The sequence below is a fragment of the Ochlerotatus camptorhynchus genome, unplaced genomic scaffold (genome assembly GCF_037179485.1).
Source record: "Ochlerotatus camptorhynchus isolate MF236.1 unplaced genomic scaffold, CSIRO-AGI_Acam_v1.1 ptg000209l, whole genome shotgun sequence".
NCBI lineage: Eukaryota > Metazoa > Arthropoda > Insecta > Diptera > Culicidae > Ochlerotatus > Ochlerotatus camptorhynchus.
Genome location: NW_027040699.1, coordinates 4,283,101 through 4,310,082, shown reverse-complemented (window position 1 = coordinate 4,310,082; position 26,982 = coordinate 4,283,101). Strand labels below are relative to the sequence as shown.

The window sequence follows — 26,982 nt, the reverse complement described above, 5'->3', positions numbered from 1 at the left end:
GCCGTGTAAAGTTGTTTATTATTTTCCTCTGGCTAACCTAAACAATGTATGAAAGTAGACCTGTCAAAATGAGTTTGACATCGATTTGTTATGTATTTTCACTAGCACACTCTCACATATCGCACCAATACAACCGGACGTGGAAATCTCAATTGCTGCTTACACTACACCGGTGTAGTGATGTGATGTGAATGGAACCCACCATCAGTGCAAGGATTACCAATGTATGCAGATACTTTACCGGTTGTAAAGTTCTGCCTGATGGTTTGTTGCAGCAGGGTGAATCATCTTCATTGAAGACCTTTGGAAGACAAAATGACCAGATGGCCATATGTAATCACGTGACAAGGGACTGGCAAATCCACGAACCCTCGATCAAGATAAGTTTCAGCAGAACATAAGTTTCAGCAGAACAAGTTGTCGAAGTTCCCGAAAAATTACTTGCTTTGTCAGGCGATTTGCACCTGTGAATTGAAAAGCGCAATTTTCGTGACAACTGGCATTGTCAACCAAGATATTTATGAAAAGAAATGTTTGCAAAAACGGCTGTTGCCTTCTTTAAAGATGCACAGTTGTTCTGTTCCGTGCTATTTTGGCCAGACCTCGCTTCCTGTCAATACAGGAAAATGGCTTAGGGGCATACCGCCAACAACCTCCAAACTCACCGGAGCTGCATCTAATTGAAAAATATCGGGCAATCGTTAAGTGGAACCACAAGCAAACTCAGAAAACAGTTGGAAATGAGAAATAGTTCAAAGCAAATTGACGTTCAGCATCAAATAAGGTTGATACAACAGTGGAACAAAATCTGATTGGTGTAAAACGTTAAGCCTGACAGTTCGCATTTGAAAAATTGGAAGCCTTATCAAATAATTTTCCTGTATTGTGTAGTCATTAAATTTCAAAACGAAATTAAGGTTGATCATTTATACAATAACATAATCAGTGTGCACTTAATCATGATTGACCAATTTTTGACCGTTTCACCCTTTATTAGACCACGTGGATAAGTAGATTTGAATCTATGCAAAAGCAATTTATGAGATATGCTCTCCGTAGTCTTCCATGGCAAGATCCTGTGAATTTATCACCGTATGACCATCGATGCAGGCTCCTTGGGCTTGATTCATAGGAACGTAGAAGGTATATTGCGCAGGCTGTTGCTGTTGCGAAAATTATTTTGCGTGAAACTGACTCAGTACAAATACTGGCACAACTGAACGTCTACGCACCAGGAAGGGTTTTACTAGAGTCGGTGTATAATGAGTCACGCCAAGAGTGAAGCCAAGTCTACCTATCGACCTGTCAAACCAGCTATCTATCGTGCAAAGTAAACAAACATTACGATGCTATGAAAGGTTCACGAAAGGTATTGCAATAAAATATAAAATATAATCGAATAAATGATAATAAACACGCAGTGAGCATGCAATTGTCATGGGATACGTTTGGTAATGATCAGTAATGAGAATTTCTACTATTTTTTTTATAAAATAATTTGACAAAATCACTGATATAATGATTTACTACAGCCGCCAGTGTTGGAAAAGTTCGCAATATTTCACGAAGTTCTCCAAGGGAAAAGTTCGCGAGCCACAGTGATTTTTTACGAACTTTTCCATCACTGACAGCCGCTATTATTTTTTCTCGCTAGAAGTCATTTGAAGTTGATATAGAAGTCCTCTGTTGCCAAGTGAAAAGAAAGGGAATCTTTCGAAAACCGTGATGCGAGTTCAACTGTTTTTCTCTAGGTTTTACTACAGCGAGATTTCTTGTCACTTGAAGCACGGCCAACACTATACGATTCGATTTATGGCGGCAAGATTTAGGCTCTGAACCATTTTGTGGTGTTTTTTTTACTTTTGGTTAAAATTTGGCAGATGGAAAGTTATTGATTAACCCTACTATCCGAGTGTGGTTATTTCGGACAAACAAGAAGTTACATTTTGACAACCGTGGCTGAGTTCTGCTAGAAAACCGATCGATCGGTAACACATGCATTTTCGAACATAAGACATAACTTTCGAAATGTCACTTTTAACCACGAGATAAATTCGACAGTGAGCATGCATAAGGGCCTATACGCGATGATCGATTCCAATTATTTTGGTAACACATTTATTTTCAAAGTGCTTTATTAAAATAAAATTTGTCTTTAATTGATGCACAACCTATTTCATGATTTCAATAGATCTACCAAAGATGAATACTAAGATGAAACTGTCGGAAGAAAACCTTTCTATTTTAGTGTCTTCTTTCACGGTCCCTTTCATCCAATGAGAACCCCCCGTATTCAAGGTAATTTTGTGGTTTTGCTGCCCCCTCGGAATAGATGAAATTTTGCGCTCATTTTTATCAAAACAATCACACCAAAATCAGAGATGTCCCATTTTTTAATTACTCGATTAACAACTAATCGATTATTTTTTGTTCGCTGTGCTGCCATTTTTCCACGAATAAGAGTGCAGCACATGTTTGAAACGACCGGTGATGATCCTGCGGAGATGTTAATGCTTATATCGGCATGATCTAACCGATTATAAATAGTTTACTTTTCGGTTCGTTAATCGATTAAACGATTATTCGAATGAAAATCGGACATCACTAGATGAATGTGAAACGTCATTTCAAATATAAGGCCGTTCATAAATAATGATACAATTTGAAAGGGACCGGGGCTAATCACAAATTACGTCTCCATGGTAACTGAAATAAACACGAGTGTTCACCGGTTGGATCTACTGTCTGTTTTTTTCCTCATCCTGCGGTGGAACTGCTTCCAGAAAGACTAACATTTTTTTTTATTTTAGGAAACGGTTTCAATTTCTGGGAGCTCGGTATTTTCATTAAGATCGCTGATTTCTGTATAAGAGAAAAGAAAGCGAAAATTAATCATCGTTTAATTTTTTTTTTCTTTAAATGTAAATATTTGATACTCACCATTTATTTTAGCCAGAATTGATGATCTGGAAGCTTTAGCAATTTAAAATTATGAATAGCCCAAATAACCTGATCCTGCATTCGCTTTTTCATTTCTGGATTAATAAAACTTAAGATTATTTTCTGGATTCCAATGAATGTTAAAAACTGGGCTGTCTAGCAATCTCAAATCTGCCAACAATGGAAAATGCCAATACTTTCTTCTGTCACCATCTTGAACTTAAGAGGTTACGCACAGAACATTTTCACACCATGAGATCACGGAAAATTTACGTGAATTTCACATAACCTTCACCAGCATGACACATGGACTCGACCAGTGAATCCAGCAAATTTCATTAAGATGTCGTTGAATTTTACGTGTAGCATGTAAATTTTATAAGATTCTTGTTTTTAAGAAGTCACCTGAATTTTCAGGTAAAATTTACGTTTGTTATGGGTTCAATGCAGTTCTTCGACATCAACGTCATCCGCTGCAGCATTTCAACGTAGATTACTGGACAGATGACAAATGTGACTGACGATGATGTGAGTTCCTGTCCAAAACCTAATACAACGATGAATTTTGCTCCTTTTTTTTCTGCTGAAGCTGAATACCAAGCGAGCTTGCATATATGATCGCCCACCGCAGCACTATTCTTCGCGCCATTGGACATAGTTTTAATTACACATTGACATAGTTTTAAGTTTTAATCTTCTGACCTTTGATAATGTATTTATTATGACAATATATTGAATTCTGGAACTGCTATATTCCAAACCTCTTTTATCAAATGTGGCTGTTATACTACCGCTCAAAAATAGATTTACAAGCACAATAATGAAATGGAAGTGGGAGTGGGTTTCGAAGGGTTGCTATACCAATCCGATGACGCATGCAGAAGCTCCACCATCAAGCTGTCATCACTCATTTTCTACATCACCGAAAGAACATGGTAACACATTGGTGCCGATTGCATTAAATTGCATATATATAAAAGCTCCGAGATTTCCAGCATGGACATAAACTGCTGTCGTTTGCTGCAAAATGGTTTATTATTCATCGAAAACTCTCGTCTGTAGGTTGTTTTTGGCAGTGGCTGCCATTTTTGTGTTCACTAGTAGTATCCACCCAATCGAAGGAAAGATATGTGGCCCAAAACTAGCCCAAACGCTATCTTTAGTTTGCGAGCTATATCCCACTCCATCTCCGGTGAACAAACGGGCCAAAGGTAAGCAAAATGGTTCATGTCTATTTCATTTTATAAGTTGTTTTAATTGCTTCGTCTTGCAAGATTCCCACATGAATGGATACAGTGCACTTGATGTCAAAGATTGGTCTAATGCGGTGGAACAACTGGAAGACTTGTCCTACGCGAGGAAATACATAAACATACCAAACTGGATAAAAGCCTTATATTCGAAGGATGCTACCAACAATGTGATGATTGAAGACGAAATCAACGAGTTCATTCCGGACGGTTTTCGACAGGGAAAACGTGGTATCGTAGAAGAATGTTGCCATAATCATTGTACCCTAGAGCATCTGATTAAATACTACTGCGCTAAACCCTCCACCAACTGATTATTGATAAGAAGCAGTTCTTTCACTATTATGAATCAAATAGTTGTAAAATATATCTTTCTGTTTTCAATATGATCCGATTGGAGTATAATTGAGTCATACACGAGCCTATATTTGCAACCGTTTGATGCGTGAAGCGGCGAGCTAAATACATCAAATATTTAGTTTATATGATAAGAATAAAATATGTAACCTTAGGATTTGGGATCATAAATGATGATGATTCAATATACAAAGTTCTCAGACACAAATTCATAAACCTAGGAAATACATTCAGTTCTTCATATTTATATTGTTTAATGTCCCACAGTACTCTGGAGAAAATGAGCCCTGGGGCAAGAAACTGGGCATTGAACAAACAGTTACACTACAACAAACAATATTATAGCCATTTTCCCTATAGTTTTAGACGTGTTAACCCTTTACTTCCAAGAAGGTTTTGGTTGTTGTGAGATGCGACAATTTATTTTTGAAAAAAGTGCTAGAACAAAAGATGTCCCATATAGCCAAAAAGGTTTGAATCCATAAAAAAAGTGTTTGATTAAAACCAATTTCATGCTAATCATTTTTCAATAGCTACTCAGTTCAATCCTCAAGAATACATATGAACAATAATAATGAACATACGGAAAATCATAAATAAGTTCCGAACCGAAAAGTTGTGGATCACCTGTGCTACCATGGAAAGGAGAGATTGAAGATGTCTTTGCTCAATAAGGTCCTTCATTTGGCTTTTGGTTTGCAAAAATTTGGGTGGACATTATGTTAATTCCAGTTTGTTCCAGTTTTGCATCGTTTTACATCAACAGCCAGGAAACAGAGGAAGGGATAGATGTGCTGCATGAAGAAATGGTGAAAATAGACGTGACGACCCTGGAAACCGAAAACGAAACCGAAGAGCCTGAACCCTTACTGACCTGGTCCCAGAAATGGCAGAAGCATTGGGCTGATAAAAAGAAAAAAAAAATAAAACAAGTGAAGAAAAATGAAAAACTCAGACCGCCAAAATGTACAAATCAAAAAATATTACCCCCTCGGCTCCGTTTAGCTCATAGAGCCATTGAGTCTCCCAAATAAAAACCATAGAAAAAATAAACTAATTAATATGAATCCTGATGAATGTGGGCGTCTTAGTGGAATACCTGTATAATGAGAGAGAGAAGGATTAGTATTTTCCATTTAATTCCACTACTTTATTTGCTTATCCTTGACATCAAGGATAAGCAAATAAAGTAGTGGAATTAAATGGAAAATACTAATCCTTCTCTCTCTCATTATATAATTAATATGTTTTTTTAATCTGATTTCCGTCCTACTCAACCGTCAACTCATAAATCACATAAAGTGCAGGAACTCAGCGATGAGTATATTGCGTCATGTTTTCCCAGGTTTTTCCAGGATTTTCCATGGAAAATTCGAGAAAAGTAAAGACTGGATTCACTCAGTCTATTGGTACTACTCCGAGACTTAATAAAATTTTCGAAGTTTCCTCATTTTCCGGCTGATTTTTTAGGTTTTCCACAAGAAACCAACTTTTACTGATCGCTGAGTTCCTGCTTTTTTGGCGATTATAAGTGAACTAAACTCAAATTTGGGTCGTTCTCATTCGCCGTGCACATAAAATTAACGCTAGAGTTGGTATAAATTTACGCGATATTTCGTGTAAATTTAAGCGCAATATCGCATAAATTTGCAATTTTATATGCAAGTTTGTAAACGATTTCGCTGTTTATGCCAAATGAAGGGAGATTTTATGCGATAGATAAAATTCAGATTTTTTTTTCTGTGTAGCATTGGTACTCAGTACGGAAAACAAGATCAACGGAATACAAATCAAGGAAAAAATCTAACACTGTTTCTTGATTCCAAATTCTTGCTACGAGTTTCAATTCCGTCCTAACGCATTGAAATGCCATTCAATTTTCGTCGTCCCCTGAATGAAGGCAGATAAAGTGCATTCGCAAGGAGCGCTTCTTTTGTATTGAGAACAATGAAAAAAATCTGGACCAGGTAAAATATAAAATCTTCAATTTCGATCGCAAGGCAGAGTTTATCTTCTTTTCCTCCTCAAGTTGTTTTACCAACACTGTTGCATCTTTGGTCGAAGCTCTGGTTGTCTTCCTGTCGAAACAATCCATGATATTTACATTAAAATTGTTTAATTATTAATTTCTATTTCGAGAAATATAGTCATTATTTGCTATCTGCTTTTGTTTATTAAATATCCCAAGCAAACTTAAATTATACTTATATTACTATGCAGTACTCGTAATTCCAAAGCGCTTGATTGATCGAAACAATATGGGCCTAGAAATTGTTTCAAAAGCGCGTTTCAGATTAAAAAAACAGCAACAATCGGATCTTTACGCTCCAAGTTGTCTTTCCACTTTGCTAACACCAATTTCAACGCAGTTTCACAAGAATGACCTTCCCGATATCTCGATTGTTCTGGTATCAAAAAACTATTACTATTTAAATACTCCAACAGCTGGCCTTTAACAACAAGTTCTAAAAGTTTCTCTAATGTATGCTAATGTATGTATGGGACGAAACTCTTCGGTTTTATTCGTTCCAGCAACTTTTTGAATAGGAACCACTAAGGATTCCTTCCAAATTTGTGGCACATGTCCAGTTTGTAATGATTCATTAATAAGGTCCAGCAAGATGTGGCCAATGACATGAAAGCAATCGTGAATAACTCTAGTATTAACATTATCTACTCCAGCCGATTTTCCTAATGAAAAACAAATAACTCAGTTCATCTAATGTAATTGGGTGAAAAACTTCAAATCCACACCTACTATTAACTGGCTGTTTTATTTCGTCAGGTTCATCGACCAATTCAATGGATTGATTAATCAATGAAATACAAAATAATCATTAAACTTAGCTGCAATTACTTGTCCTGACTGTTCTAATGTGCCATTAAAAGTTATGGACTGCGGTTTGCAATTAATAAGTTTTAATAAAGGTTTCAAAATTTTCCATAACTCTTTGCTGTTGTTTTGATGCTGATCAATCTTCCTTTGTACATATTCACAACGAGTTTTCTTTATCGATTGTGAATACTTATTACGCGCGATTGTGTACCTAGTCCAATGATTGTCATTATTTGATCTACAAAACTTTTTGTACCATTTGTCCCTTTTCCGTTTAAGACGCAAAAGATCCAAATTGTACCAGCTGTTCGAGTTCTTCAAAGAAACAAACTTTTGCACAACTAGTTGATTGGTACACGTTTTCAAAGCGTTATTAAGAACAGCTGTAGATTCATCTAAGCTACCGGCCGCAAATGGAAAATCCATCCATCCAACAAGGTTCGAAACAGCTTGCTCCAGCACTTCAATTTTACAAAATTTTCGTTATCGCTAACATGGTCTAAGACATTAATCACTAAGGTCTCATGATCGATTATTTTCAAATCAGTATCCGTAACTGAACAAATGGAATCAAAATTGGAATAAACGTGGTCAATTAAAGTTCTACTGTGCCTGGAAATACGCGTATACTCATTTACCGTTTGCTTTAAATTAAAAAAAAAACTCAGTTAAACGCTTCAAATGATTCGAATTATGGTTATCACGCCAATTAATATTAAAATCACCAGCCAATATATTTAATTTACTAGAACCAAGGAAAGTCTCGAGCCAGCTCTCTAAAACTTCAACAAAACGTTGGTCACTAGAACTGGGAGAATGATACAAAACACCATAATTATCTATCTTCATGCCACGTACAACTGTAATGCCCAAGAACCAGTTGCCATCAATAACTTCGTTGGTACGAAGGTTGAATTGAACTGATTCTTTGACATAGATAGCAACACCGCCAGTGTGTCTAGAATGTGATAAACAAGCAGCAACAATATATCCCGGAATACTATACTGATTAAAAGCTTCAGTTTCTACAATATAAGTTTCAGATAATAATTCAAAAAGAGGACGTTTTTCCTTAACAATCTGACGTAATGCTAAGTAGTTTGTTGACAACCCCGCAATATTCAAATACAAAAAATCGAATTGATTCACACTCCTGAAACTTGGCTGCTATTTATTGAAACGCAAGCTGCTTTTCTTCTGATCAAAAAGTCTTTTATAGAGCAAACATTCCGAGCTAACAGCATGGTAACAAATTGTCGGTAATTTCTCGGCTGTTTGTAACATATTTAGCCAGGTTGGAGAGAATATAAAATATTTTACTCAGCTTTTGATTGAAAATTATCCGTTACCTACTAATCCTGGCCATAAACTTCTCCGGCTGCTGGTAAGCAAACACCGACCAAACTGTTTCCAATCAACCCACGGCAGTTTCATGGCAACTCCTATGTTATTGAAATCATTCACTGCTCCAAATTCACCACTAATTCCACCCGACGTTTGCGCGCACGCACTTATGCTCATGAATATTCACCGGCACCACATCACGCAGTCATATTTACCGTTGAACCCCCTTCCGCAGCTCGCCCATCCCAGCAACTTCCGCATGCAAATAGGTGGAAAAATTCTTAAGACACCTCCCCTTCCAAACCCACCTGTTGGATGGTCTTTTACTTACGCGGCTCTAATCATGCGTGTGGACATTGAATTTTCCCGGCACCCACAACTGCACCATCACGGTGATGATGAGATGATAATTCACACTCCGACCGGGCCTGTAAAATTCGTATAAAAGTGAAGGGATAATACCGTTTGTGGCACAGTTATCCACTGGAAGTTGAACCAGAGCAAACAGAGGAAATCCTTGCCTACCGTTTGTTTGGATTTGTGAATCTGTGTGTCAGTGGAGTGTCGTCTTGGAACGGATATTCGGAAGCAAAGAGGTAATTTCGGACAAGTGCAATGGTTGGAAATCATTTTTCAAATTGGTATTGTTGCATGCAAATAAATCGGAAAAAAAAGTGTATCAAAAAATCAATAAGTGCTCTCTAATTGGCGTGTAAGCTAGAAGTGAATCAAAATGTTTGTAAGTAGAACGTTTGTTTGGTGAAATGATTTCTGAAAGCAGTGTTCTACACATGTCTGGTGTTGGTGAATTGGCTCATAGCAGACATTCGTTTTAGGTTGCAGAGATGGGGAAATCCTTCGCTTTGTTTCTGTTGAGTCTTGGTGGTTTACTGATTCAGAATATCGATACCGTTCATGGGAAAGTTCAAGCCTGCGGAGATAATTTGGTGTTAGTAATATTCCAAGTATGTCCAAACGGGATCTATGGACCCGATCAAACCAGCCCAGCAGTATCCAAACGAAATGATCCCACCGGTAACAGTTTTGTAGTATGCTGTAATACTCCAGAAAATATTGACATGATGGCATTGCAGATATGGAAGCGTTGGGCAGCGCCTTCGATTCAAGGTGGCATCCTTTTCTGGCAGGACATTCGGATTTTCCAGTGATGTTGAGGACTAGAAGAGCTTTCTACAAAGGGATTGTCGATGAATGCTGCCTTAAACCATGTAGCTTTGATGAACTTCGCACCTACTGCAAAACCTCATGAACTTGGACCTCCTAAATATGCAAGGCTTTAAGAATGGTTACTGCTTGATCGTTTCCAATAAAAATACTTCAATACTTCGGTTCACTTGAACACAATACCCATACCCCAGGAACAATTATAGTCAATCCGAAACCCGAGCCGAGAATCGAACGAACGAAAAGGTTTGGATGCCGTTGGTGCCACAAAGTTTCAATCTTTTCTATACTTTCAGATACTCCGGATTGAGCGATTAGCGATATGGCATCCCACCGTCGGAGCACGTTCAGTGTAATCTTTATACTATGGTGTGGATTGTTGATCCTGGTAATGAGCCGCACCGAGGCTAGCAACAGTCGTGCTGAGCGCAATTCTACGGAAACGTTCCACCGGGCAACACGGGACAGAAGACGCTACTGCGGTAAAGTATTGACCGACACACTGGCACTGGTTTGCAACAGCTACCCATCGCCATGGAGAAAGAAATCAGGTGAGTGTGCGTCCTTCGTTGAGTGGGATGTGTAGTGCTCAGTAAAGGACCAAGCGCCTCCATAATGGCGACTGCGAGAAAGGAGGACGGGTGATGTGGGTGATGTGAACTAGGTAGGCACCAGTCACCAGGTTGGTTCGATCTCAACCGAGGTCGATGGAATTAAACTCTTTCAGTCACTACTTTGCTCTGGCAATAAAATGCCCGAATGTGAAGTGCAGCAACGTATTTTGTTTCTGTACGCAATCGAAACGAAAATTCGATTCAACGAAGGAAGTAGGTCATTGATTGACTATCTTTTACACATTGATGTGCTGCAATGCGATAATTCATCTAATTGAATCAACAATGGCATAATTGGATTGCCCAGTTATGTACCTATCGTCTAGACCTTCAGTCAATGGTCAATAGAAATAGCTACATTTCGGTATGTGATCAGTTTCTACATCTCGAATGATAAAGAGTTGAAGTTACCTCTAGAAGTGATTCAAGAAAAATGCACTTGATTTTTTAAGAAGCGGACTGGCTGGTTTTGAGCCAAAAGTACTGGGAAAACCAGAGCCAATCGAGCAGCACCTATCTTGATTGCATTGGCAGTGTTGCTAGAAATCACTAGACCCTACTAGACCCTCGCTAGAAGTCACCTAGGCATAGGTTGCCAAGGCAGTTTGTTTCGAATCCGCTCCTATCTTATACAAGACCCTCCCTAGTAATATAAATTGGATTACTGCAGTAAATTCTCAACAATTCGATACAGAGCTTTCCAGCTTCTATTATAAACTTAAACTCTTAACTTTAAGCTTTTTTTTACTGGTTTTATTGCTCCAAAGTCTGCCTTAAAGGTCAACATTATGTAGAAATTAATAGAAGCACGGAGAACTCATGAAATGCGGTGAAGGGATGACAAAATCGCGGAAGCACTGTATTTTTAAAGGCGATATTGAGTTATATGGGGTGTCTCAGCCAGAGCGTAAAATTATTGACTGCTTAGGCTGAGTGTGAAAGCACTGCACTGTGTAATTCATTGCTCTGTCCAGACCGTTTGTAAAAAAACGGTAAAGGCCGAGGCAATGAAAAAGCCAACAAAAACATTCAGTCACTCACGAACAGACGACTTACACCACTTGCCTTCGCTCACACAGCATGCAATTGAGGAATTTTTCCATAGAAAATATACGCTCATTCATTCAAAACAAGTATTGGGTACCATCACGGAAGAATAAACATGCTGACTGAGCGACTGATTGAGTGCTAGCATAGAGGTAACTCTAAGACTAGAAGCTCCCGAAATAACGTACTCAACTTTTTGGCTCAGCTCTGGTACTCTCTTCGGTCCCAAGCTAATCGATTCACCCCTCGAAACATAGGAAAAAACCAATAACCCCTCATTTTATCTGTCAAGCTTTCATAGCGAATCAAAACAAACATTGCGTAGTACTAGAATTTCGACTAGAATGGGGTACGTTAATCGTTTGCTTGGGACCAATAGGCTAGTCAAGTAGTGAGCCAATTTAAAATCGTTAGTTTCGTATTGATTGTTGGTGCTAGGCTGTCAGTGACTCGTTTACTTCTAAATCATTCAGATTCTCACGACGCATTGAATAATGAGACAAATGGCAGTTCATATTCATATGAAAATGACTCATTGAACCTGACTGTTTTACGCACTGGTCTCAACACAGTTTATTTTTTGGAGTAAAAAAACGTTATGTTAATGAACTCATATTTTCATTTCATATATATGTTCTCTACAGTATTTTCTTTCAATTTGATGCAAATAATCCGCAGTTCCTTTAATTTTATGTCAAGGAGCGTAATTTTGATCTTACGCTGCCCATGAGCTTCAGCACAGATTCCTTGGCGATAATTTCGGCCACCTTTGTCCAGTCTTTTTCAAATTCTTCGATTGAATTTGCTACCTCAAAGTGAATCCGTAGATATCCCTTTGAAAAGACTCAAAAGGTTTCGATCGACTGGGCCTCCGGACAATTCGGAGGATTCGTCTCTTTTGGCACGTACCTATTGCACATTATTTGCTTTGTACCAAGTTACCGTGTCTTTCGAGAAGTGCATTAACACCAAACCGAACCAAAATAGTACTGGGCCATCATGTTGACGGATCATGGGCCGCAGACGCCGATTCAAACACTCCTGAACGTACATTTCAATGTCCATCGTCTCCTTCGTCAGACATGGCTTTGATAACTTGCCGCACTCACATATCGCTTCCCAATCCATGACTTTCTTACTAATTTTTTCGGTAAAAATAGACTAATCGGCATCTTCAACTTCCTTACCCTTATGGACTGTATAGTAGGTATTGGTCTCCCGGAAGCGTTTTGCAGTCAAATTGACGTATGTTTCAACGTCCATGATAACACACGCCAATTTTTCACACAGCAGGCTATCATATAGCTTCCGAGTCCTCAGTTTGACGGATGCGGCTTGTTTTTGACTCCATTTCGGCTTCTTGAACGTTTCAACCCGTTTCTTGCCTTGGCACCTTGGACGTTACTCTTCGATGTTCTCAGTTTGTCAAATTTCGAACATAGGCACTTTTCTTATTGACGAAAACATGGTGATATTCTGGTTCACTTTTCGGACCACCAGTCCCGGTTTACGGCCAGATTTCGTTGTGTCCTCGAAGGGAACTTCTTCAGCGAACTTCCGAATGGCGGTTTGGACTGCTCCCATACTTACTTCCTCCATTTTCGCCAACTTCCTTACTGATAGGTTGGGAATATTGCACCATTTGTGCACGATCTGTTTGCGTTTTTCCGGGGAAATGCCTCGCATTTTGATGATTTTATAAAAAAAATGCACTTTGCGCACACAAACTTGTTGAGCAATAAGTAAACAACAACACACATCGATGAACAACTGATAAACTTCATCAGGGTGGAAATGGCGGTGAGTTGAAAGTGCTCGGAAAAAAATCCGTTCCCGAAAACGGGAACGGACCGTGAACTAAAAATCACGGCCAACTATCCAGAACAAAATTTTCTCAAATATACACCGTGAACTATGGTTCACGGCTGTGGTTCACGAATATGGGAACTCTTTTTTTCCCGTGTGTGCTTATACTTTCTTAGACACCCAGGGCTCTACATTTTCGAAGCTCTGAAATGAGCTCGAGTTTATTCTTCTTTCAGGTAACGTGTCTAACACGTCATTTCCATAACGCCTGTCTAGTCTAGCAACGCCAAACGAAAATGAATAAGAAGCACGCTAAGAGGAAAGGGGACTTCGTTAATTTATGGAAATTCAAAAGCAGCTTTTCGTTTAAACCCGGAATTCTGTCAATGAAAATGTGTTCACTGTGTACCAGTCGGAAAGTAAAATGCAATTAATACATTTTCATGAACGTAATTATGATTTTGAACGAGAAAACTGCTTTTGATTTTTTGAAAATTAATGACGTCCCCTTTCACCGTAAGAACGAAACGGATTTTCTCGTCTTGCTTTGCTCACTTCCGTTCAATGGAAGTAACGTCGATTTTCGAGTTGAAAAGAAGCCTTAATTTGACTTTCAATTTCTTTCACCGGCACTCCGTTGTTTAACCGGTTTGCAATACCGAAATACCGGTTATGAAAATTCTAAAACCCGATAGTTTCAATAATTTATGTATCTAATATTGGACTCAAATTGCACAATTACAAGGCTAACGTTAATTCTGATATAATTCGGTGTTAAACGACAAAAACAAACTTATCATTTGATTTTTTGTTTTTTAAACGGTTTTGGAAAGCTAATAGTTAAGAGTTTTCGAAATATGATCACATTCAGGGTGATTTAATTAAAATTCGTAAAGGTTTTTCTAATTCTCCGCGTCCTACATCTCTCCAGCCGGGGGCGACCCCGGCGTAGTGGTTAGCATCCATACCTTTCACGCCAAAGTCACGAGTTCCATTCTCACCCCGGACAAGTCACGAATGACCCAAGAGCGTTAAAGTGACTATAATAAAAAAAAAATCTCTCCAGCCTTAAAACAACAACAACAATTTTGGTTAGAATATTGGAAATATGTCAACATGCACTACATAAATTGGCCATACAAGTATTACTTCCCACATTAGGTTGGGTCGATTTGTGATCCGACCGCCGGATACTTGTGTCCTTCACTCGTTTTCTTTCAAATTCCCTTACAACTCCCACTTTTACCTACGAGTGCTAATCAGATATTAATATTAATACATACTGCAATCCGGCTGGGTAACTGCTATAGTTACACCATATGCCAAAACCACAGCGACTGCACAACCAGACCGCAGCGCGGATGGGCACATAAAAACCCACTGAGCCAACCACCGGCAGGAGGATCCAGAGCATCATGAACCTCGAAACTTCTATAAACTCTATAATCTTCCGGAACTAAAGGTGACTTCGAAGCGTTTAAAACATCATTGGCAGTTTCAGAAGTTTTGGGTGAGGCAGCAATTTAGGGGTCTCCCTTAGCTCAGTCGGTAAAGGCGCAGCTATAAAGGTGGCTGGGTTCGATTCCCAATGTGGTCTAGACAATTCATCGACTTCCCGGACATGGAGTATGATTGAACTTATCACACATTAAATGTGTGGCAAGTACAATCATACGCCCAGGAAATGCGAGAACTTTATCAACTCGAAAAATTCCTATACCGGACTGGGAGTTGATTCCTGGCGCTTCCAGAATGTCCTTATTTATAGGTGTACAATTTTGAGTAATTCTAGATAGAGCTGGAATTAGGGTAAAACAGTTTTTGTAAACCATGACTTCACTCGATGATTTCTAGAAATTCAATACACGCCCACGCAAACCAATACAACCAGCGGCTTGACTTTCTAGAAATAATCGAGAGAAGACATTGTTTACAAAAGCTGTTACGCCCTGATTATAGCTCAATCTAGAATTATAAATTGAGAGCATTGTAAGTCTGTACCATTTTTGTATTAGTACACGCAAACCAAAAATCTATTACAATAAATGTTAGTTCCGTTTCCTATCATCCTCTGTTCATGAACATCGCAACGAATGTTAGGAATTGACCATGCAAGCGATGTAATGGTTTTTTGTCTTTTTTTATTTCGTGTTAGCGTGGATATTTCGACTATACCAGTAAGATTGTAGAACGACGCACGTTGTAGAACATTGTAGAACGACGCACACACTTGCCTCGAATGCCTCTATTACAATGAATGTTAGTTCCGTAATGGTTTTTTGTCTTTTTCATTTCGTGTTCTATCTACGCTTTCGACTATACCAGTAAGCTTGTAGAACGACGCACATTGTAGAACATTGTAGAATGACGCACACACTTGTCTCGAATCTCTCCTGCAGAAAAAGCATACGAAGTCGAGCATTTTTATTTCGTGTTGCATCTACGCTTTCGACTATACCAGTAAGCTTGTAGAACGACGCACATTGTAGAACATTGTAGAACGACGCACACACTTATCTCGAATCTCTCCTGCAGAAAAAAGCATACGAAGTCGAGCATGCGAGAAAATGAGCGCTTCATGTTTGCTTTTAGGCTATCCACATTCAAGAGCATGGAAAGAGCAGTGGAAAAAGCACAGGTCTGATAGTGTCTCAACGTCCGAGGTTCGAGTCCAGTCGGCAAACTTTTTTTCTATTTTTTTCGACATAATTAATTTCACTCACTAATACACTCTACATTTTTCGGTCTCCAATTTTCTTACATCGGACCGCAGCTAGGTATATCGCATCCTCGGTTCATGCGGTCTCCACTTACATCCTCTGATGATGAATCCCACATAATTGTAAGCGAATCTTACATCCACCGGTTGGGTGTAGGGTTTTCGATCTAATTTCCGTCCTACTAAGCACAGCCCACGTTTTAACTCTCTTTTGTGAGCGGGTTTTAACAAAAAAAATGAATATTTATGTCAAAGATAACTTCTAAATTTATTCTCCTCTCCATATGTATATTGTTTAAAATCTAATAGGGTGGGGCACTACTTCGTCGTAATCGCCCATTTCCGTTCTATCGATCAGAAAAGATCAATAATATCAATGATTTCACCATGCACAAATCAATAATAGGTTTGTTCTGATGCGTAAGTTCATTAGCTACAACATAAATCCAGTTAGAGTGCATTATATGAATATTTACGCTCATTGTTCTCAAAACAAAAGAAGCGCTCCTTGCGAATCCTCTTTTTCTACATTTATCCGTAGGACGAAGAAAATCTAATGGCGTTTCAATGCGTTAGGACGGAATTGAAACTCGTAGAACGAATTTAGAATCAAGAAGCAGTGTTATACCCCGGACTGACTATGGCTTACATCATGTAATATAGGCTGTTTTGCAATGAGCACTCATACATAGGATTTCCAGTGAAAACTAGATGTATGAGTGCTCATTGCAAGGCAGCCTATATTACATGATATAAGCCATAGTCTGTCCGGGGTATTAGATTTTGAACAATATCTCAACAATTTGTGACTCTTTATCAAATCCAACGGTACGTATGGAAAGGTGAATGAATTTAGAAGTCATCTTTGACAGAAATATTCCATTTTTGTTTAAATTCGTTCAGAAAAGAGAGGTAAAGCGAGGGTTGTGCTCAGTAGGACGGAAATTAGATCAAAAAACCTACTGCTTCTTGATTATAAATTCGTCCTAGGAGTTTCAATTCCGTCCAAACGCATTGAAATGCCATTAGATTTTCTTCGTCCTACGGACAAACGTTGAAAAGGGGGACCCGCTAGGAGCGCTTCTTTTGTTTAGAGAACAATGAGCGTAAATATACATAAAGGGTGATACGGTCAAAATTTGGTCAAGGGATAACGCGTGTAAATCGGTGAAATCGTTTATTTAAAAAATCAAATTAAATTTCTTTTTCAAGTTCAATTAGTATAAAATTCAGGAAAAATATTCAGTTAGGCTTCCGCTTTTCCAAATCCGAATTGCCGGGCCTTACGCTTGACCCCTGCCATCAGATTTTGTACAGCCACCTTGTCCACCTTCTTCGCCGCAGAAAGACAGTTTGCCTTGAACTGCTGCTCGCCCTTAGCAGTTTTTTTTTGGTCTTCTTTAGGTTCCGCTTGACAATAGCCCAGTATTTCTCAATTGGGCGGAGCTCTGGCGTGTTGGGAGGGTTCTTGTCCTTGGGAACCACCTGCACGTTGTTGGCGGTGTACCACTCCATGGCCTTTTTACCGTAATGGCAAGATGCCAAATCCGGCCAAAACAGTACGGAACAACCGTGTTTCTTCAGGAAAGGCAGCAGACGTTTATTCAAACACTCTTTCACGTAAATTTCTTGGTTGACAGTCCCGGAAGCTATGAAAATGCTGCTTTTCAAGCCACAGGTACAGATGGCTTGCCAAACCAGATATTTCTTTGCGAACTTTGACAGTTTCATGTGCTTGAAAACATCTGCTACCTTTCCCCTTCCTTTTGCCGTATAAAACTCCTGTCCCGGAAGCTGCTTGTAGTCGGCTTTGACGTAGGTTTCGTCGTCCATTACCACGCAGTCAAACTTCGTCAGCATCGTCGTGTACAGCCTCCGGGATCGCGCTTTGGCCGTCGTATTTTGTTTATCATCGCGATTTGGAGTCACTACCTTCTTGTAAGTCGATAGTCCGGCTCGTTTTTTGGCTCGATGCACGGTTGTAGACGATACACCCAGCTTATTTGCGGCATCTCGGAGAGAGAGGTTAGGGTTTCGCTTGAAACTACCGGCAACTCTCTTTGTCGTCTCAGCGGCTTCCAGTTTTCGATTTCCCCCCGATCCAGACTTCCTGGCTGTCGACAAACGTTCCCCAAACACTTTAATTACATTTGTAACGGTTGATTTGGCAACTTTTAGCGATTTTGCCAACTTTGCGTGCGAGTAGCTCGGATTTTCGCGATGCGCGAGCAAAATTTTGATACGCTGCTCTTCTTGCTTGGACGGCATTTTGACAACTGAAGAGTGAATTCCAAAATCAAAATAGGAGCAACATTCTACACACACACACCTTCAAAATGAGGGGTGTTCAGGTTTATAAAATGCAAAATTAAAAGAAATACGTCAAGTTGATATTGACCAAATTTTGACCGTATAACCCTTTACGATGCGCTCTAATAGGATTTGTTGTAGCCAACGAACTAACGCATCGAAACAAACCTATTATTGAATTGTGCACGGTGAAATCATTGATATTATTGATCTTTTCTGATCGATAGAACGAAAATGGGCGATTACGACGAAATAGCGCTCTACCCTATAATTATTATACTAATGACAAAATGGTACAGGCTTACAAAGCTCTCAATTAACAACTATGGAAGTGATCAAAGCACACTAAGATGAACCCCGACATTAAATTCCAATAGGGACGCAATAAAATCCAAAGAAGAAGAAGCAATGTAGGTTATCAGTTTAAGTAAAATTCAGCTTTTTTGAATTTGCGCATAAAACTGGATTTCTCTTGATTAATTTTCAGAAATGAATTCTCGCTCTACGATTCTCACGCAGGTTTGAACGTTAACGGCTTATCGCTTCACCAGTGAAAATGACTGATTAAGATTTGCGTGTTTCTTTCTTTTCGTGCAATGTCATTGTTTACATAACCTTTCACTTTTTTTTTTATTTTTCTTGTGTAACAAACACTGATATCGCTAATTTTGAGCATGTTTCATGTAAACAAACAATAATAACAACAACCCACGGCGAAGATTTCTTCCGATCTGATGGTGTTTCTGATTTGAGTTGGACATGCTCGAAATAGCACTGGCTAGAGCGCTACACTGGGTAATTGCCAAGATTTGGGAGGAGGAGATATTACCAGAGGAGTGAAGGGAAGGTGTCGTATGCCCAATCTACAAAAAGGGCGATAAGTTGGATTGCTGCAATCACACTGCTGAACGCCGCCTACAAGGTACTCTCCCAAATTCTATGCCGCCGCCTGTCATCATTCGCAAGAGAGTTCGTGGGGCAATACCAGGCGGGATTCATGGGTGCCCGCGCTACAACGGACCAAATTTTCGCGATTCGGCAGGTTCTGCACAAATGCCGCGAATACAACGTGCCTACACATCATTTGTTCATCGATTTCAAATCCGCATACGACACAATCGATTTCAGATTGGCAGATTATTCACGAGTTCGGATTTCCGGATAAACTGACGCGATTGGTCAAGGCGACGATGGATAGAGTGATGTGCGTTATTCGAGTATCGGGGACACTCTCGAGTCCCTTTGAATCTCGAAGGGGGCTACGGCAAAGTGATGGACTTTCGTGTCTGCTATTCAACATCGCGTTAGAAGGTGTGATCAGAAGAGCTGGGATAGACACGAGTGGCACGATCTTCAGGAAGTCCATCCAGCTTCTTGGCTTCGCCGATGACATTGAAATCATGGCACGGAACTTTGAGACGATGGCGGAAACGTACATCAGACTGAAGGCTGAAGCTAGGCGGATTGGACTTGCAATCAACGCATCAAAGACAACATACATGAAAAGAAGAGGTTCTAGGGAAGACAATGTTAGCCTCCCACCCCGAGTTCAGATTGACGGTGACGAAATCGAGGTGGTAGATGAGTTCGTGTATTTGGGCTCACTGGTGACCGCCGAAAATGATACCAGCAGAGAAATTCAAAGACGCATTATGGCAGGGAATCGTGCCTACTTTGGACTCCGGAAGACGCTCCGGTCGAATAAAATTCACCGCCGCACGAAGTTGACTGTCTACAAGGCGCTGATTAGACCGGTGGTTCTCTACGGCCACGAGACCTGACCTATGCCCATGGAGGACCAACGCACCTTTGGTGTTTTCGAACGGAAGGTGTTGCGTACCATCTACGGTGGAGTTCAGATGGATGACGGAACGTGGAGGAGGCGAATGAACCACGAATTGCACCAGCTGCTGGGAGAACCATCCTTCGTCCACATTGCAAAAATTGGGCGACTACGGTGGGCTGGGCACGTCGTACGAATGCCGCACGACGACTCAGTGAAAGTGGTTCTAGAAAGTGACCCAACAGGAACAAGAAGAAGAGGCGCGCAGCGGGCAAGGTGGATCGACCAAGTAGAAGGCGAACTGCGGACCCTTCGCAGACGAAGAGGCCATGGATCGAGTAGAGTGGAGACGGCTTCTTCGGACAGCAGAGGACAACAAAGCCTTAGCCTGATTGGTAAGGGAAGTAATGCTCGAAATAGGCGAAAGCAGACTTTATTTCCAAAAAGAACTACATCTTTTTGAAAGGTTTATGCTGAATTGAGGTGTACAAAAATGTAATTCCAGATTTATCAAAAAATGAGCGAGCTTTTTTCAATCTGAAATATTGCGGCGAAAAAAAAATACTAGGTTTGAATTTTTCGAAAATGCATCGAAGTGAATTGCAAATTAGAGTAATTAGTAATTATTTAGTAAATTGGAATTTTGGCGAAATAGACCAGTCATGGTCTTAGCCTGTATGAAAAGACAAATCCAAAGAAAAAAAAAATTGGAATTTTAAGACATAGTCAAGTTTTTCAGATTTTTAAAAAAAAAAGACTCGCTATATGCCCTGAAATTTGGAAGATTTAGGTCTTTCAGATTGGTAAGCAATTAAAATGATTTTTAAGATTGTTTCCTTCTTTCAATCATGAGCAGTTTTTTGGAGGCTGAAAGTCTCGCTAGTAAAGATAACCTAACCTTACCAGTTCTGTGGAGTCTTTTCTGATTTCGTTATTTTGGGCACCATGAATAAAATTTGAATTTATTTATCTGCTTTTAATTTCTGCTCGTTTTTCTATCACATCAAATGTAAGTTTATCGCAAAATTGAGTGTACACCTGAATGGACAATTTTTAGAAACACTTTGATTTAATAAGATTTAAAAAATCTTAGCAGGTGCTTGAACAACTATTTAGTGATTTTTCGTTACTGTTTTGGACTTTATTGACAAAGCCGCAATGAAGTTTGATAAATTTGATTGAAACACTTGATTTGAAACTTTTTTTTTGTAAGATGTGATACATAAATTACGCAATTCAAAAAAATCAGGATTTTGGACTCCCTCCACTCTTGCGTAGAATTAAGTAACGCCTGACAAAACTCCCCTTTAAAATTACGTAATGCTCACTCGCTCAAATATTTCAAAAAGGTTGGTTCATTGTGTTTCAAGAAAATGTCGTATATTGAGAAAAGACACTATTCTAAATTGCTCCAATTTTTTATACACTCGTTCAAATAAGCCCAATACTAAACCAAAAAAATTCAGAATTATCTATCTTTTAAATAGTGCTCGTACAGATGTTCTTATGAAATTTAAGGTCAGCTGTACTGTTCAATGTTGAGATACACTGATATTTCATCGGAATTTGAATAAATTATATAAAACTACTGAGCTTTTGAAGGTTCAGGTTTGTCAATTTTGAAATGCCAGTAAATTTTTTGAGAATTTATCCTTCCGTTTAAAATGAGCAGTTCTTTCGTGTCTTTCTGTTTTCATGATTTTCGGCACTGTGAACAAAATAGGCAATCACATTAGTTTTCCTTTTTTTAAAGTTGATCATTTCTTTTCCTACACCAATCTGTTTAACCGAATGTTAGTTTACTGTGGCTTAGATTAGCAAATTTTCTCATACACACGTGTCCTGCTCATCATTTGTGTTTTCTCAGTATCTGCTTTCCAAAAATTACTGAAAATAGCTTGTCATACTAGTCGATTAGTCGTAGCAAAAAAAAAATACATAGATTACACCACGCAGCGCCCTGATCATATTCCAGTCTATGTGCGTGCATACAATACAACTCCCACTGGCTGGCAGTGCTTTTATGGAAGAAACTTTTCAGCATCTATTTGTTGATATAAGTATCAACAGACACGTTTTTAGCCCTGGAGATAAATAAATTCATTGACCCATTTAAAGAATGCCAGCTTATACACGTACATTATGAGGTCGCCTTCATAAACAATAAATCCCGCATGAATACAGCCACATACTAAAAGGATACCTATAATGCATTCACACTTCCAGAAATAAAATTCAGAAAATTACACCTTAGATTCTGGCACGTATTTAGTATCAGCATATGTTGGTTGTATCGGAATAAATATAACTATTAATTATAAGTTGAAACGATCTCACCAAAACTTGTTGTACTCTTCTTCACTTTGAAGTCGGTTCATGTACCGCTGTACTCTGCAATCTTTCTTACATGCTGAATTTAGTGAATCATTGAAATAGGCATAGCATAAGTACGACCTATCACTTAAAGATTGCTTTATGACCGCTTGCAATCCAATTACTGCACAACATTAAACGCAAAAATTACCAAATTTGTGGAAGAAAAGCACTCAGCATAAAATAAACATGTCATCTTTCAAGCACGGGCTACTGAGATCTTCCTTAGCGCTAAAACATGCGTTTTATTAATTACTCTGCTCACCTTAATTCGTGCCGAGTGATTAAGCTGTGTCGAAAGCCGTACCAAAATGTCCTATCAAGATCAATCAAAGTGTGCCTATCAAGACGTAAATATTCCATGAGTTTGGCAACCCTGAAAGTTATGAATTTTGTGATTGTGTTTACATTCTCTGATGGATCACGGCAAACAACTCACCTTCATTATCAGTAGAACGGTAGCGGGTCCGGAGGTGGAAGAGAAACTGGAAGTCATCAAACCAGTAGTGTGATCAACTGGGTGCTCAAGATAATTCAATGCATCCATAAAGTTCTGGCTTGAAGTCCCTTTAAACTGTTGATTCCTTGCAGGTGAACAGAAGTAAAGGAGAAACCCGATCTATGATGAATGAAATGTCTGTCTATTAAATCCACCCCGACTAAAGTAAACCCAGAACTCGAACGGGCCAGAGTTCAATCCCACCCTTAGAGCCAAATCGTCAAACCAGTCTTAAATCACCTGATATCTCATTTTTCTAAAATTAAATAAAAAATAGACCAATGTAAATTCTTATGGGGGTGACCAATATGTAAATGTAACGTAGCTATTAGGAGTACACTTGCATATGATCACAATGAACTTCGTTTGTATGGCTAAAGATTGCTTGTAATCCTCGTCTATCAACATAAAAGTGTGTGAAGAGATTTGAGTGCGTGGATTTATTTCCTTTTAATTCCGTTATAATTGCTTACCTTTTGATAGATACGCGTATTTCGTATACTACTTGCAGACTTCATCAATGCCAAGTACTCAACACTACCTGGATCTGATGAAGTCTGCAAGTATTTAGTAGACGAAATACGCGTACGCCATTATAACGTAATTAAAAGGAAGTAAATCAACCCACTCAAAGCTCTTCATAAAGGGATTCCGTTAAGAGGTTTGACAAAATTAAAAGATTAATAAAAATGTATTCAAACTTTTGTTTGCCTGTGGGGATTTAAAAAAAAACGTTCTACTATTTATGACACTTAACTTTACAGCACTATTTAAATAAAACGACTGGTTAATGTTACTCCAAAAGTTCAAGGAACATATTCTAGTCATCATTTTTCAATTTTGACCCAATGTCCCAATGTATTTCTCTGCTTCCCTTCCCACACCAAATACCTTGAGCGACACGGCCACTACCACCTTAAATTCGACTGTACAAACGGCTTTCACACAAAGGTTAACCACCCCTCTATTCTCCCCACAGCCTTCACCATCAGCGACCAATCCTTCGAGGGTTCCTACCGGGAGCAGCTGATCGAAGAAATCAAACAGGATCTAGACGAGCTGGAACAGCTGGCACCGGAAATGTTCGACGACCGACCCGTACAATATCGTCCATTCTATCCGCGATTCTATCAAGAGCAACAGCACCTGCAACAACAAGAACAACAACAGCTGAATGCGATCGATCCGCATCGTCGGGTTCGTCGCCAGATCGTTGACGAGTGCTGTCGGAAAAGTTGCACATTGAATACACTGAAGCAATACTGCGCCGACTAAAACGGAACTTAGCAACATGGTTGAACTAGCAGTCCCTGTACGAGAGTTATTTTTCTAGCCCTATGTAAAACTCTAATAAAGCGAGCGTTCTACGAACTGATGATTCGGAACGGGTGTTTTGATGATATATGATTTTGGTTTTGATCATCGGGGTATCGTGTGAGTTATAAATCTTTAAAACATGATATTTTTTCCTGTTTGAATTTCAGTCAACGAATCAGCATGAGTTCTACAAGTCTGCGAGTATCGAGCCATCTGGGCAGAGGATTGGTATTTATGCGCTGGGGTCTTATGGTATTGATGATCGGAACAGTGGTACAGGCCGATCAAAGTCGATTCTGTGGGAGACAGCTCGTGATGACTCTTTCGGTTCTGTGCGAGGAGTTCCCAGATCTTCATTCGAATGCTAAAAAATCTAGTAAGTGTTTTGGTAAATCAAAAACGGCCGCTCAATTAATGATGTCACATTTCGCAGTGATCGACTTCGATAAAGACTACACTACTGAAGAATGGTTAGCTATGATGGGCCAGGATCCGGAATCTGTCATGTCGACGGATCTTGTGATTCCGCATATGGATCAACAGCAGCAGCAACAGCAAAAAGTTCCCCTCTGGATGACGTTGATGTACCCGCAGGGTTATGCATTCCGTTCGAACGCCGGCCGTAACGATTTGATTCCGCCACGTTTCCGTAAAAGTCCCCGTGGTATTGTAGATGAGTGCTGCTTGCGGCCCTGTGGAATGAGCACGCTGATGAAATACTGCAAAACCATTGCGTAAATCGCCGAATGAAGGATGGTTCGAGTGCCTATCTGTCACCTACCTGCATCCAGGAGGTTCGGCGATTCATATATATGTAGTTGTTATGTATTCGTAAAGTGAGAGACAGGCATAGAAGGGTCAAGTTTTCTTTAGGAGGGAACAGATCTCGTACAGGTAATGTTTAGCCATGTGATAATTGCTGTGAGGAACCGGTTGAACATGTTAGACGATTTGTCAGATTTTTATTGAAACGATGAACGTTCCAAACAGTTTTACACCAGTAGGAATGAGACTTTTGAAAACGAAATCCAATTTAAGAATACACAAATGATTTATATTGCTGTTATTGTGTTTAGCAAAGGTAAATAAATATTTACAACGAAAAAAAAATCCGGCAATGTTTTGTTGTTTTGAGAATGTGACATTCTATTGGCTATCAGAACTATTGTTGATGAGCAGTGTTGGAAAAGTTCGCGATATTTCACGAAGTTCACCAAGGGAAAAGTTCGCCAGTCATAGTGAGTTTTCGCGAACTTTTCCATCACTGTTGATGAGAGTAATGGAACACATCATAAAAAGGCTATGTAGACTTCATGAAGATTTGAGTTGGAGTCGAGTGCAAAGTTCCAGCTGCGACGTAAAACCCATGAAGCAGAAGATGAACGTAGATCTACAAGACTTAGGTAATATTGAAGACGACGAAATTATGGTTTCTTTTGACATACTAGCATTGTTTCCCAGTGTTCAATTCACATAAGCCATAAATCTATTACTGGTTACTTCGACAACACAGTGACGCAATATAGAAAACTATAGTACGGACATACATAAAACTGACTAGACTGTGTATGGAAGAGAATTACTTAACATTCAGAGGTGACTATTATAAACAAACGAAGGTACTCCCTTCGATGGGTAACCCTCTATCTCCTTTCTTGTGAGAACTGTTCATGGTTAAGCTAGAGAGTGATTTTAAGGAAATGGGATTGCTTCCAAAACGATGGTGGAGATATGTAGACGATTTCTTCAGCATTGTTAAGCGAGAATCGTTGCGAATTATCCTTGGGGGCCATTAACAGTGGACATAGGGATACCAAGTTCACTTGTGAACAAAGAGGGATTGAGTGTTACCGTTCTTGGATGTTCTAATTATTAGATAATCCACTTCACTGACGTTTGAAATCTACAGAAAACCGACCAAGTTATACCAAACACTTCCAACCATTCTTTATAGCGCCTGCTTTTCACCACAAGATCCATAGAGACTTTGCCACAGATTATATATTTGAGACAGCTAAACTAAACGGATACGAAAGAAAACCCATCCAGGCTATAATTGAGAAACACAGAAACAACGAATACAAAAGATCATTGACTACATTAACACCAATAAAAAAAAAATCGCACGACGAAGATTTGTAGATCACGACTTTATCTTAACCCTCCGTTACTCGCGCCAACTTTTGTAACACGAGTACTCGCACGTTGTACTTTGTACAACTGAGAGAGATTTCCATTGCCATTTTGCAGCCGAGCTACCAATCGATATGAAACTAACGGGTATTCCTTAAAAAACTTGTTTTTAACTAAACAAGCTAAACTTTTATCACAGTTAACCCCCAAAAAATGCGGATAATAGAGAAAATGTGAATGGAAACTGCGTAAACGGTGTCCGTACTAAGTGAGATTTGACTTAATTGGTTACAACATGCGAGATCCTGACCAGATAGAAAGTTACTGTCTTGGGTAAAGTTGTTCTAGAGATCACAACCTTTTCGCTGGTGGAGAGTAGTTCAAAATTTTCACACTACTTAGCGCTAGAATACATGTGAAATTAACGCATGTGATATATCTCGAGATCATGACCAGAAAGAAAGTTACT

The 26,982-nt window shown here is 39.2% G+C and overlaps 3 protein-coding genes across 3 annotated transcripts; all 3 read left to right on the top strand.

Annotated features, from left to right (window-relative positions):
- Positions 1–3,967: 3,967 nt before the first annotated feature.
- LOC135703102 (uncharacterized) lies at positions 3,968–4,504 on the top strand. Its single transcript, XM_065224205.1, has 2 exons — positions 3,968–4,151; positions 4,215–4,504. Exons 1-2 carry the CDS (start codon positions 3,968–3,970, stop codon positions 4,502–4,504), a joined length of 474 nt encoding a protein of 157 aa, XP_065080277.1.
- A 4,718-nt stretch (positions 4,505–9,222) lies between these two features.
- Positions 9,223–25,461, top strand: LOC135703191 (uncharacterized). The gene is made up of 3 exons (XM_065224315.1): positions 9,223–9,323; positions 24,548–24,756; positions 24,814–25,461. Exons 2-3 carry the CDS (start codon positions 24,561–24,563, stop codon positions 25,116–25,118), a joined length of 501 nt encoding a protein of 166 aa, XP_065080387.1. The 5' UTR covers positions 9,223–9,323; positions 24,548–24,560; the 3' UTR covers positions 25,119–25,461.
- On the top strand, positions 10,078–24,368 carry LOC135703190 (LIRP). Its single transcript, XM_065224314.1, has 2 exons — positions 10,078–10,463; positions 24,043–24,368. Exons 1-2 carry the CDS (start codon positions 10,235–10,237, stop codon positions 24,336–24,338), a joined length of 525 nt encoding a protein of 174 aa, XP_065080386.1. The 5' UTR covers positions 10,078–10,234; the 3' UTR covers positions 24,339–24,368.
- Positions 25,462–26,982: the final 1,521 nt, after the last annotated feature.

Coding starts and splice junctions, on each gene's coding strand:
- LOC135703191 (XM_065224315.1), top strand. CDS start 24,561: ATGAGTTCTACAAGTCTGCGAGTATCGAGCCATCTGGGCAGAGGATTG. Junction 24,757..24,813: donor TTCGAATGCTAAAAAATCTA/GTAAGTGTTTTG, acceptor CACATTTCGCAG/TGATCGACTTCGATAAAGAC.
- LOC135703190 (XM_065224314.1), top strand. CDS start 10,235: ATGGCATCCCACCGTCGGAGCACGTTCAGTGTAATCTTTATACTATGG. Junction 10,464..24,042: donor GCCATGGAGAAAGAAATCAG/GTGAGTGTGCGT, acceptor TTCTCCCCACAG/CCTTCACCATCAGCGACCAA.
- LOC135703102 (XM_065224205.1), top strand. CDS start 3,968: ATGGTTTATTATTCATCGAAAACTCTCGTCTGTAGGTTGTTTTTGGCA. Junction 4,152..4,214: donor GGTGAACAAACGGGCCAAAG/GTAAGCAAAATG, acceptor TCGTCTTGCAAG/ATTCCCACATGAATGGATAC.